We start from the raw sequence: 13949 nt of genomic DNA, 5'->3' as shown, positions 1-13949 counted from the left end.
AAATTCTTCATTTCACTTTCAATTTTAAATGAAAGCCTTGCTCTGTAGAATAGTTTTGGTTGTAGGCCTTTGCTTTTCATCACTTTCAATATTTTGTGCCAGTTCCTTCTGGCCTGAAGTGTTTCCAATGAGAATAAGCTGACAATATAATGGAGCTCCCTTGTAGTAACTCTCTTTCTCTTGCTGCCTTTAATATTTTTTCTTTGCCTATCTATTATATTGTGTCTTGGTGTGGGCCTTTTGGGGTTCATTTTGTTTGGGGCTCTCTGTGCTTCCTGGACATGTGTGTCTTTTTTCTTCAGCAGGTTAGGGAAGTTTTCAGCCATTATTTCTTCAAATAGGTTCTAAATCCCTTGCTTTCTCTCTCTTCTCTTTCTAGTACCCCTATGATGCAGATGTTGTCATGCTTGATGTTCCAGAGGTCTCTTAGACTTTCCTCAATTCTTTAAATTATATTTTTATTTTTACTGCTCTGCTTGGGTATTTTCTGTTACCTTGTATGTGAATTGCTATGCAGTCTTCTGCTTTATTTAACCTACTGTTGATTCATTGTAATGCAGTCATCATTTCAGATATTGTATTCTTCATTACTGACTGGGGTTTTTTATGGTTTCTTTTTTAAAAAATATATTTTTATTGATTTCATAGATGAAGAGAGAAGGAGAGAGGGATAGAAACATCAATGATGAGAGAGAATCATTGATTGGCTGCCTCCTGCATGCCCCCTACTGGGATTGAACCCACAATCCGGGCATGTGTCCTTGACCAGAATCGAACCCGGGACCTTTCAGTCCGCAGACCAACACTCTGTTCACTGAGCCAAACTGGGTAGGGGTTTTTTTATGATTTCTATGTCCTCTTTTATGCTTTCTATTTCTTTGTTTAAGTTCTCACTGAGCTCATCCATTCTCCTAAGTTCTTTGAGCATCCTTACAACTACTGTTATGAACTCTGTATTTTGTAGATTGCTTGCCTCTATTTCATTTAGTTCTTTTTCTGGTGACTTCTCCTTTTCTTTCAAGGGGCATATTTCTTTGTGTCCTTATTTTGATTGCCTCTCTGTATTTGTTTTAGATAGGTGTGTATTTGATGTGTATTAGATAGATCTTCTATGTCTCCCAGTCTTTGTATGGTAGCCTTATGTAGTTTGTGTTGTGTAGGGCTCATTAGTGCAGTTTCCCTTATCAGCCAAGCAAGGTACTCCAGGAATATCCTTTGTGTGGGTAATGTGATCCCTCCTGTTATAGTTGAGTGATTATTGGTCTTGGCCCCTTTGTGAAATAGTTCAACCCTCAGGTTGGCTGACTGTGAGGATAGACCCTGAGCTGCTGTGTGGGTGCTAAACACACAAAGCACAATTCACCCAAGCACTGTCTGGTGCTGCCAAGATTTCCCTTGGGATGTGTCACTAGTGGAACTTATTGGGTTCTACTCTGATGTGGTGTGAAGTCCACTACCAGGTGTGTTGGTTCTGGGGCCTCTTGAGAGGGACTCTGGTGCAGGTCAATGTCAGATGCTGCCTGTAACCAATCCTGGGCTACCTGTCTGGAGTTACCAGGTGATCTGCAATTTGTGACTGTTTCTGCTGGGCCTGGCTTTGGGTTGGAAGGGTCAAGCTGTGTACCAAGTTCAGCTTCCATCAGGTCATAGCCTAGGGGCTGGTCCAAAGCCTAAGCAAAAGGCCCAAGCCACCCGATATCCGCCTCCACCTGTTGACTACTCTGCCACCACCTGAGGCTGCCTGGACTTCCTCCAGAGCCTTCTGATCAAAGTCTGTAGAGTATGCCCAGGCTGGCCACAGCCTACAGTCTACTCCACAATGTGCAAGCTCAGCAGGGTGGAGCAACAGCAGATTCAGAGGATGGGGCTAGTAGATCTCCTCTTTGGGGATGGTACCAGTCAGGCACTTAAGGGCAGGAATAGTGGCCCCTACTCAAGAGCTATACCACTCAATCTCTGTCCTAGTCTGCAGCCTTAACTCTCTAAGAAAGAGTGCTGCACAGGTCCAGGCTGGGTACAGCCAGCAGACTTTTCTGCAGGGCATGAGCTTGGCAGGGTGGGGCCACTGAGAGTTGGGATGTTGGGGCTAATGGGTCTCCTGTTTGGGGCATGGCACTCATCAGGCACTTGATGGGGGAATGGCACCTGTTTCAGAGCCACACAATTCATCATCTGTCCAAATCTCCAACAAGAGCTCTTCAGTAAAAAGTACACAAGTCCTGGCTGTGTGCAGCTAGCAGATGCCTCTGCAGGGCATGAGCTTGGTAGAGCATGGCAATCAGTAGTTGGAAGGATCCGGGACTAGTGGGCCCCACTGGGATGTGCACCAGTGGCGCACAGGGCAGAAAATGTCCCCCACTTTGGAGCCACACAACGCATTGTCTGAATCTCTGACAAGACCTCCGCAAGGACAAAAGTGCACCAACAGGCATGAGCTCTGCAGGGTAGGACTATCAGGAATCAGAAGGACAGGGTTAGTGCATTCTCCCATGCTGGTGCTATATGGATATGAGTGTTTGACCCAGGGAAGATGGCATCTCAGTGTGGTGTGGGTTAAGGACTCAGCACACTTGGGGGCTGATACTCCAGATCTCTCTTTGGGGCCATGTAACCCAGTTCTCTGTATGACTCCAGTTTGCTCTGAATCACCTCCCCCAATCAGAGCTTTGGATGGGTGGCTGAGAATGAGATTTTGTGCACTGGCCTTTTAAGAAAGCACCTGGGATTTTAGCAGACTCCTATCTCTCCCTGGTGGGCAGAATCCCCACTGGTTTTCAGTCTGATGTTATATAGGCTCCTCTTCCTGGGTCTGGTGCTCCAGGCTGAGAAACATGGCATGGGTTGAGACCCCACACTCCTCAGAGGGAAACTGCTATTGAGAGATCCCTTGGGATAATCAACCACCACATGTGGGTGCAGGGCCAGCCCTTTCAGCATTTCAGCCTTTCTTACCTGTCGCTGTGTAGCTTCTTCTGTAAATCCTTGATTATAACACTTCTGTTCAGCTAGCCTTCAGTTGATTATTCAGGTTGATTGATCTATAATTCAGTTGCAAATTCGGTTTGGCCCTGGGAAGAGATGAGTATAGCTTCCACCTACACTGCAGTCATCCTGGATTCCCCTGCTTTATACACTTCTTAATTGCTTGGATATTTCATAAGAAATACCATACCTATTTAAAAGAGAAAAGGAAAAATGTTATAGAGCTCAGCTGTAGCTCCCACACAGATCCAAATTGATATAAAAATCCTTCTATGTGTTTTTCCCAGTATATTCCCTTCAACCAGCTATGGTCTGGATGGGGGATTCATGCTTCTCTTTGCTGTGTTCTTCTCTGCATCCTATAAGTTTTCTTATTCTTCAAGTAATAGAGAATTTACAAATCACAGTAGTTCAGTTTTTTCACATGGATTTTAATGGAAGGAAAGTCTAAAATGCAAGGCTTAGTTCATTTTATTAGTTCATTTTATGCAAGGTCTTAGAAACTTCTTTTATATTATTTATCTTTTTTCCATGATTCCTTCAATGTAATTTTATAAGTTCAGAAATAAAATCTTCATAGACTTCTAATTAAAATTGACTTAATGTAAATGAACTTGGGATGAACAAGCATATATTTATATTTTTTTCATTTGGTGCAGTTATATCTTATATTTTTATTTAAATATCCTTTAAAATATTTTTATAGGAGCTTTTAAGAATTTCTATATACCACATTCCCTCTCTTCCAATTAATTATATACCAATTGTAATCTTTATTCATTGGCTTCACTTCAAATTTTCTTCCATTGTCTTGCCACTTGCAATCTGACTTCTATAACCCTTTAGTTTGCTAAATCCAGGTGCCTTTCTTCATTTTTATATTACTCAGCTTAATGAAATATATAAAATAATTCTGCCCATGATTCTTATCCTCTGTCCAAATCTGTATTCGGTTTCTCTTTTCCTTTAAGTGGCTCCTGTTCCTAATTTTCCTGTCTTTTCTTCATTTAACTGTAAGATCTTTGTTATATTAATCTGGTTCTCTATCCAGTGCTGTCTAATAGAACATTCTGTGATGATGGAAGTGTGTTTCCCAACACACTAGCCATGGTTGGCTATTGAACACTTAAAATATGGCTACGTATAACTGAGAATCTGAATTTAAAATATTTTTTAATTAATTTAAATTGTTCATATGTGGTTAGGGCAGCCGTGGGCTGTTCTATCCGGCCCGCGGAGCCAAAAGAGCGGAGGGTTCTCTTGCTCTCCCCTCCGCTCCTTCACTAGCAGCAGTGTTAACATGGCAACGTCGGGAAACACGGCCGCAGCTCCTTCTTCTGAGTGGGCGGATTTATATCTGCCCATTCAGTAGAAGGAACAACCTCTCAATCTTCCAGAGGCTCCTTGTAATGCCCGCGGACGCGTCTCCCAACATCACCCTGGGAATGCGTAGACACGTTATCGTGGTGATGTAGGGAGACACGGCCCTGGAGAGCACAGTATCAGAGCCTTTCTGAGGTAAGATTAAGAGCTCTACTCAAACACAATTTTTTCCTGTTCCCACATTCTGTACATCACAATGACTTGTTAATAAAACAACAAAGACTTTCAGCTTTTAGGGCTTGTATCCACTGCAGTTTTTTTTCCCACTGCGGACGCACACAGTAGGGAAAAAGACACACAGAGGACATGTCACACTAGCCATGCTGCAGCTGCATTTTTTTGCTGATACGGATGCGGTATCAGTAACGCTACCGTGGCCACTAACCACATGTGTTAGCGGCAAAACAAATGCATTTTGCGCTGTGTTTGCTTCTCCCCCTTGCGCCTGTAAAAATGCGTGCTACAGGGCATTTGTGCATGCACCACTGCACATTAGCATTAACACAAACATGATGGAAACCTGTGTACCCTGCATTAACCCTAGCTGCGCTGCATTGCAGTACTGCACCACACTGCAACGGCAGCACGGCTAGTGTGAACGAACCCTAATTCAGTGGGTTGAACAAAAAGATTGTATAGAAACGTGATAAACTAAAGATTTTATTACAAAATCGCTTAATTTCAGGGTTTCAGAAGTAATTGGACAAATGAAAAACTGAAAATCAAATGTTCATATCTAATACTTGAATGAAACCCTTTCCTGGTAATGACAGCCTGAAGTCTTGTACTTATGGACATCACCAGATGCTGGGTTTTCTCCTTTGTAATGCTCTGCCAGGCTGTCACAGTAGGGGTATATATATAAATATCCTGCCATTTCCAGCTTTTAATAAGAAAAACTGTTGCAATGGGCATTTAAAAGTGGCACTTGGTTGTTTTTATAGAGTCCAGTGGATGCAATCTGACATTGATAATGGGCTCTTTCACACTATGTGCACTGCGGCTTTTTTTTGCCAGTAACGGAAGTGCTAGTGGTAACTTCTGGTTACCCATGTTTTTGAAGTTTCAAATTATAATAATTAGTGTTTACATTCTTCTTGTTAAAATGTTTGAAATGAATAAAACTATTGAAATAAAAAAAAAAAGACCGTACCCTTTTATGTAATGATGTTTACTTTGAATTTATATTAGTTCACACAAACACTCCATCCATGCTTTTGTTCCGGCCCTCCGGTCCAGTTTAAGAACCCATTGTGGCCCTCGAGTCAAAAAGTTTGCCCACCCCTGTGTTAGGAACTACTGTATTGGACAGCATAACTTTATCTAGTCTTTTACAGAAGGAGATCCCATCTGTAAGTCTGTGTGCCATTAGTCAGTTTATTCACTGGAACATATTTGGGGCATTAGCAGCAAACTCCCTCCTTCTTAAGATTTCCCCATAAGGTACATGTCTCCAGAGTTTGTTTATTAAAATCTTTATTGTTGAAAGTATTACATATGTCCTCTTTTTCCCCCCTTTGACTCCTTATAGCCCACCCCTGTCCCCCAACATAGGCCTCCTCCACCCTATTGTCTGTGTCCATGGGTTGTGCATATATGCCTACAAGTTCTTTGGTTGATCTCTTTCCTTTCATCCTCCCACTCCCACCTTCCCTCTGAGATTTGACTGTCTGTTCCATGCTTCTATGACTCTGGCTCTATTTCGTTCAATATTTTATTTTGTTCATTAGATTTCACATATGAGTGGATACTTGTCTTTTTCTGACTGGCTTATTTCACTTAGCACAAGGGTGGGCAAACTTTTTGACTCGAGGGCCACAATGGGTTCTTAAACTGGACCGGAGGGCCGGAACAAAAGCATGGTTGGAGTGTTTGTGTGAACTAATATAAATTCAAAGTAAACATCATTACATAAAAGGGTACGGTCTTTTTTTTTTTTTTTAGTTTTATTCATTTCAAACGGGGCCCGTGGGCCGTAGTTTGCCCACGGCTGACTTAGCATGATACTCTCCAGGTTCTTCCAGACTGACTCAAAGGGTAAGAGACTCTTCTTTTTTACTGCTGTATCACAGCTTTTTTATTTACTCATCTACTGATGAGTACTTGGGCTGTTTCCAGGTCTTAGCTATTGTAAATTGGGATGCTATGAACATAGGGATGCAAATATTCTTTCTCATTGATGAATTGGGTCTCTTTGGGTAAATTCCTAGAAGAGGGATCACTGGGTCAAATGGCAGTTCCATTTTTTTTTTTTTTTCAGGAAACTCCATGCTGTTTTTCCATAATGGTTGCACCAGTCTGCATTCCCACCAACAGTGTCCTATTTTCCTGTCTTTTCTTCATTCAACTGTAAGATCTTTGTTATATTAATCTGGTTCTCTATCCAGTGCTGTCTAATAGAAGATTCTGTGATGATGGAAGTGTGTTTCCCAACACACTAGCCATGTTTGGCTTTTCTCCACATCCTCGCCAGCACTTGTCATTTGTTTTGTTGATGGTAGCCATTCTAACGGTGTGAGATACCTCATTGTAATTTTAATTTGTATCTCTCTGATGATCAGGGACATTGAGTATTTTTTCATATGTCTCTTGGCCATCTTTATGTCCGCTTTGGAGAAGTGTCTATTTAGGTCCTTTGCACATTTTGTAATTAGATTGTTTGTCTTCCTTTTGTTAAGTTGTATGAATTCCTTATATATTTTGGATATTAAACCTTTATCAGATGTTCCATTGACAGATATGTTCTCCCATATAGTAGGCTCCCTTTTCATTTTGTTGATGGTTTCTTTTGCTGTGCAGAAGCTTTTTATTTTAATGTAGTCTAATTTGTTTATTTTCTCCTTAGTTTCTTTTGTTCTAGGAGATGCATCTGTAAACATATTGCTGCGAGAAATGTCTGAGATTTTGCTGCCTTTGGTTTATTCTAAGATTTTTATGGTTTCATGCCTTACATTTAAGTCTTTTATCCATTTTGAGTTTATTATTGTATATGTTGTGAATTGATGAACTAGTTTTATTTTTTTGCATGTATCTGACCAGTTTTCCCAGCACCAGTTATTAAAGGGACTGCCTTGACTCCATTGTATGTTCTTGCCTCCTTTGTCAAATATTAATTGAGCATAATGGATTGGGTCGATTTCTGGAGTCTCTGTTCTATTCCATTGATCTATATGCCAATAGAATCTCCTGGGTTTCGAACTAGATTCACATCTAATACGACCTTTTCCTCTTCCAACAGTATACATAAGCCTACTTACTATGTAGTTCTGAATGGATTCCAATTTGATCATACCTTGACATTTTTGCTACAGCATTTTGCTGCCTAAGTCAAGAATATTCTTTTTTTTTAAGAGGGTGGTTGGAGCTCCAGGAACCTCAGAATCTCCTATACCAGAAATGTCTGTAGTATCCTCCCATCAGGCTTCTTTTACTCAGCATTGTGAGGGAATGACACCTGTTTCAGAGCCACATAATTCAGTATTTGTCCAAATCTCCAACTAGTTATCTTTGGTAAAAAGTACACCACAAGTTCTGGTTGGGTGCAGCTAGCAGGGACTATTAGGTGTTGTATAAAACTGCTATTTTCCTGGAGTAGAGATTTATTCTTAGTAAGAGAGACTGTAGTGTTCATGAGAGATAGATACAGGAGAAGAGGTTTAGGAGAATGGATGAGGAAACAGAAATAGTTGTACTTCTGTAGAAAGAAAGATCAACAGTGTGGACCTAACAGAGGATCAGTGAACAAAGCCCTCTCAGGCCTGGGTTGAGATAGGGGTCCAAGTAGGATAATATCCATGGCTGTACTTAGGAAGAACTAACTGGTGGGTGTAGGGGCTTTGTTTGAAGAAGAGAGTATAAAGGTACAATGAACAATATGTTCTTGCGTTCCAATTTTGTACTGACCTAGTATGGAGGCAGCTTTATTTTCAGCAGATGGTAAACAGTTAATGGAAAAGACTGTATCTAATTAACCCAAAAATATTAATATGTGTAGTTCTAAAATGATCACTAAGTACTTCAAAACATGAAAATGACTCCATCATGGAAATAATTATTATATTTTGGAAACTTTATCAAAGCCTTGAAAATCATTTTGTTGATGGAGCTTGAATATGAAAATCAAGCTCATAATCCCTGGGAATTATGAGCTTTGATAGCTGTTTGCAGACTATACTTAACTAAGATAGAGAGTTTTGATCTCTGATTTTCTGACATTTATACTACTCATAATCAGTATCATTCTAACTAATTCTTTATGTGGCATATTGAATTTTTATGCACAGAATTTTATCTTTCTCAATAGAGTTTTAAAAAAGAAGGACCTGTGTCTCAGACTTTTTTCTCCTCTATTAGGTGATCTAGTAGTAGATTCTAAATAGGTGAATATATCATTTGATTATTGTGGACTTCTCATTTTACTCTTTTTGAGATCATTTTTTAAACAATAGTTTTCTTTCTCTTTTATATCAACCAGTATCCTCTCCTGAAAATATCAAGTATGTACTCTGAAGCATCATTTTTCTCTCAATATTGATAAATGCTGACTTCTAGATTCCTTCTAGACACTGAGGGGGGAAAAAATTTCCCCCTCTGGTCTGATAAAATTTTAGAAGTTGTTGAACATTTTGTCAGGATTCATAGATTAAACAAAATGCTGCCATTGCCCTAGGTACTGGATGCAACAGTAAGGAGAAAAAGAAGTAAACAATCCCTATCCTTGTGGATATTTTCATCTTATGAATAGGACTGGATAGTGCAGGATGGACTGGAGACTTTAAAGACTAGAGGCAGGGAAACTGTGATTATGATCTACACAGTTGTCTCCAAATATTTATCTTTTTAGCATTTAATTTTGTCTACTTCTTGATGTCCTGCATTTAACCTGTTTCCCCAGTCACCTCCTCCTCATTACCAGCACATATACCTTCCTCTAGCAGCTCTCTTCATTCTTTGTTCTTTCTTTGTATTTTGTTTATATTGCATAACCTAATTTGAGAGATGTCAGAACCATGTGCTTTCTTTCCTTATTCCTCCAAATAATTCCTCAATTTCTTCTATAATAGTTTACTTTCTCCTTGCAAAGGATAAAAGATAAATTTGCTTTCTTTATATTTTTCAGACTGGGAGTCTTGGTATGAAATTAAGGAATTATCTCCAAAATGGTACATTGATGATGAAGAGGAAATATCTCAGAGCATAGTAATGGAGAGACTTATAAGTCATGACATTGAATGCTCCGGTTTCAGAAAAACTTGGAAATATAAGTGTGAATTTGAGAAGCGGCATGGAAATCAGGAGAGGCATTTCAGGCAAGTGGCAAGTCTTAAGGAAATCTATGCTATGAAAAGAGACAATGACTATAATAATTCTGAAAGAAGTGTTATCTTGAAGTCAGTACTTTTAACGCAACAAAGAGTTCCCACAGTACAGCCAGTACATCAATTTGATATTTATGATCAAATGTTCCCCCAAAATTCAGTCCCAATGGAGCACAAAAGACGTGCTGAGAAGGAATCTTTAATAGGTAATGAATATGAAAAATTTAACCAGAGTTCATACCTTAGTAAAGCTAGAGGAATTCCTCCTGGGGAAAAACATTATGAAAGTAATGATTTTTCAAATCTCTTAAGTTTCCACTCATTATTTACTCAACGTCAAACAACACATTTTGGAAAATTACCCAATGAATGTCGTGATGCCTTTAGCTGTTACTCATTCTTTACTCAACCTCAGATAATTCACAGTGCAGAGAAACCTCATGCATGCAATGACTGTGGAAAAGCCTTTAACCATGACTTCTTTCTCAGTGAACATCAGAGAACTGATATTGGAGAGAAAACATATGAATGTAAGGAATGTAACAAAGCCTTTAGACAGAGTGCACATCTTGCTCAACATCAGAGAATCCACACTGGAGAAAAACCCTTTACATGCAATGAATGTGGAAAGGCCTTTAGTCGTTTTGCCTTCCTTGTTGAACATCAAAGAATTCACACAGGAGAGAAACCATATGAATGTAAGGAATGTAACAAAGCCTTCAGACAGAGTGCACATCTTAATCAACATCAGAGAATTCACACTGGAGAGAAACCCTATGAATGTAATCAGTGTGGAAAAGCCTTCAGCAGACGCATAGCCCTTACTCTGCATCAAAGAATTCATACAGGAGAGAAACCCTTTAAATGTAATGAATGTGGGAAGACCTTTGGCTATCGCTCACACCTTAATCAACATCATAGAATTCATACTGGAGAGAAGCCCTATGAGTGCATCAAATGTGGGAAGTTTTTCCGAACTGATTCACAACTTAATCGACATCATAGAATTCATACTGGAGAGAGACCTTTTGAATGCAGTAAATGTGGGAAAGCCTTTAGTGATGCTTTAGTTCTAATTCATCATAAGAGAAGTCATGCAGGAGAGAAACCCTATAAATGTAACAAATGTGGGAAGGCCTTCAGTTGTGGCTCATACCTTAATCAACATCAGAGAGTTCATACTGGGGAGAAACCCTTTGAATGCAATGAATGTGGGAAAGCTTTCCATCAGATCTTGTCCCTTAGGCTACACCAGAGGATTCATGTTGGAGAAAAACCCTATAACTGTTAATGAATGTGGGAATGATTTTAGCTGTGCCTTAGCCCTTAGACAGCATCAATAAATTCATAATTAAACTCTCTGATTATAACAAATACTAGAGGCGTGGTGCATGAATTTGTGCACCAGCGGGTCCCTCGGCCTGGCCTGCGGGATTGGGCTGAAACCAGCTCTCCGACACCCGTCGAGGGGTCCCGGATTGCGAGAGGGTTCAGGCCAAGCCAAGGGACCCCATCAGTGCACGATCAGGGCCAGGGAGGGATGCGGGAGGTTGGCCAGCCAGGGAGGGACCGCGGGAGGGCTCCAGGGCATGTCTGGCCTGTCTCATTCAGTCCCGATCAGATGGACCCCAGCAGCAGGCTAACCTATGTGTCAGAGTGTCTGCCCTCTGGTGGTCAGTGCACGCCATAGCAATTGGTCAACCAGTCGACTGCCCCCTGGTGGTCAGTGCATGTCATAGCAAGTGATAGAGTGGCCTTAGCATATCATCAGCATATTATGCTTTGATTGGTTGAACGGCCGATCCCGGCCAGACATGTAGCATATTAGGCTTTTATTATATAGGATCAGAAAGAGAACCATTAGTCACCACTAAGTCCTTATTAAACAAATATCAGTAAGTTATTTGGTTGGTAATTCTATGAATGTAGTACATATGGAAAAGTTTCAGCTCATGAGCATCCTTTATTTGAAATAGCCTGAGTAGTAGATATGTTACTTTGTGATATATTACTATGCCTTGAGACTTTTCTCCCCATAAATGCATATGATTCTGGTGCCATTATTAATCAGTGAGAGCAGTGTATTGGTCATAAGCTGACCAGTTATTATTTTCCTCAACCTAGCAATTAAGGGATTGGCAAATAGCCCTGTCTAGATCAATAGAGCCAGAGGGTAAGTATTATTATGGGTAGTAAAAGAAATTGCAAAATTTCAAGGATTTAGTAAGGTTACAAACTCATCAGCAGTTTTCTTTGCCATTACATGAGAAAAGCTTTTCCAAGACAAACAACACAGAGAAAGTGGAGCTGAGAGACAGCAATGTGATGACATTGTTTGATCTCTTGGATCCAGTCATGTCCAGCCATCTTTCACTTTTTCATTTTTGTGATCCAATACATTTTTTTCCTTTTTTTTTTTCTTTAGTTAATTTGAATTGGATTTTTGTCTTTTGGAATTAGAGTCCTGACTCATATATTGTATGTTTGCTACTTATGTAAGAAAGCCTTGATTTAAAAAAAATATATTTTTTTATTGATTTCAGAGAGAAAGGGAGAGGGGGAGCGAGAGATAGAAATATCAATGATGAGAGAGAATCATTGATCAGCTGCCTCCTGCACGCCCCCTACTGGGGATCAAGTCTGCAACCTGGGCATGTGCTCTGACTGGGAATCAAACTGTGAACTCCTGGTTCATAGATTGGTGCTCAACCACTGAGTCACACTGGCTGGGTTTGATTTTTTTATATTGCATAATTATTTATCCTAAGGAGAAACTCTGATATAACAAATATATCAAAGTTGAATACATAGCATTCATAAAACTGAGAGAATTATTTCATTTTATTAGTTGATAAAAATTAATTTTGTATTATTCTGTTTCAAAATAGGGATGAATTTTTTTTTTTACCAGTGCAGTTTGTTTATTTTTATATTTACAGGCAAAGGATTATAACAGGATACTTCTTAGTTAAATTTACTTATAATGTTGTAGAATTACTTTTCTTAAGGCAAAGCTGATGCAAGGAAACTATTTTTTTTAAAATAAAGTAATACAATGTCAATACACACAACAACATGGAAAATCTCATTATGCTAAATGAAAGAAGTCAAATACAAAGATTGCCTGCACTATGGTTTCATTTAGGGGAAATTATTGAAAAGGCAAAAAATTCACCTAGTGACACTCTTTATTAGGCTTTTGTATAAGGAATTAAAAACATTTGTGACAGTGACTCACCATGGGCCTTCAAAGAAAGAATGACTAGCTAAGAGAATAATGGATCCATTGGTTTAATGAATGACTCTTTTTTTTTTTTTTTTTTGAGGGGAAAAATACCAAAATTTATTTTCCAACAGTCAGCATCAGCAGGTAAAACTACAAGGTTTTCTCCGTAGATCATACATTCACAAGGCATAACAGTGAGAAAGCCTCTGTCATGTCCTCTGTAACAATATCCACTTCACAGTGTAAACAGGTTCTAGTATTGTGTTCATTTACAATTTCAGAAGGAAAGGCACAACTTGGCAAAATAATATATATATTTTTTATCCTGAAGTCAGGTGCAATAACTCAGAGACCATCTTTTGATACATGTTTTGATGTACATTTCCACATTGAGGGGCAAGACTCAGAAACCAGGGTCTTTCCTTCTTCTTCCTCATTAAACCATCAGAGCAAAGTTTCAGCATTTGCTTATTATAAATGCAAGAAACGGATTAAAAAATCACAAAACATCTTGAAGGTCCAGCCGCTCCCACCAATACATCAACTCTTAGGTTTAAGACAGGGACTGGGAACACTTTCAGCGGTCATAAAATAGGAAAAGAGAGACTAAAGCTACAAAAATAAAAAATAAATGAGGTAGATAAAGCTTTCATACCCAGGACTCGTCTGTTCCAACGTTGTAACCTTCATGCAGTACTCATGGGGGAAAAGAATCTTCACAATTACTTGGCATGAGTCACATCAAAATTTTTATAAAAATTAGTATGTGAACCTCTTATCAGAAACATGCCCTCCATGAGTTTCTTCAATAATGAAAGACTCATTTCTTCGCTAGAGTAGGCACTGGTGAACTAAATCAAGTCACCTGAGGTCCCCTGCTCAGGTGCCCACCTGTCGTGGTGTTCAGGAAGGCGGCATCTGGAAGCAGGGAAGACATTGGCACTCTTAGGGCTCCAACTGAACTGTATTTCAACAAGCAGCAACACACACATTGACTCCCGAGGGACTAAGATCATCCATTGGAGGGCATCCTACTCACG

General features: G+C 39.6%; 1 protein-coding gene across 3 annotated transcripts in view; it reads left to right on the top strand.

Annotated features, from left to right (window-relative positions):
- ZNF527 (zinc finger protein 527) overlaps positions 1–11091 on the top strand; it is a 31387-nt gene extending 20296 nt beyond the window's left edge. For all 3 annotated transcript variants that reach the window (XM_014462584.2, XM_023760591.1, XM_023760590.1), the window contains one exon: positions 9485–11091. In XM_014462584.2, coding sequence (XP_014318070.1) covers positions 9485–10974 — 1490 coding nt within the window. In that variant the 3' untranslated portion in view covers positions 10975–11091. The remainder of the gene's footprint in view (positions 1–9484) is intronic.
- The last annotated feature ends 2858 nt before the right edge of the window (positions 11092–13949 follow it).

Source organism: Myotis lucifugus, unplaced genomic scaffold, assembly GCF_000147115.1.
Source record: "Myotis lucifugus unplaced genomic scaffold, Myoluc2.0 scaffold_185, whole genome shotgun sequence".
NCBI classification, from domain to species: domain Eukaryota; kingdom Metazoa; phylum Chordata; class Mammalia; order Chiroptera; family Vespertilionidae; genus Myotis; species Myotis lucifugus.
This window is presented reverse-complemented; position numbering and strand designations above follow the sequence as displayed.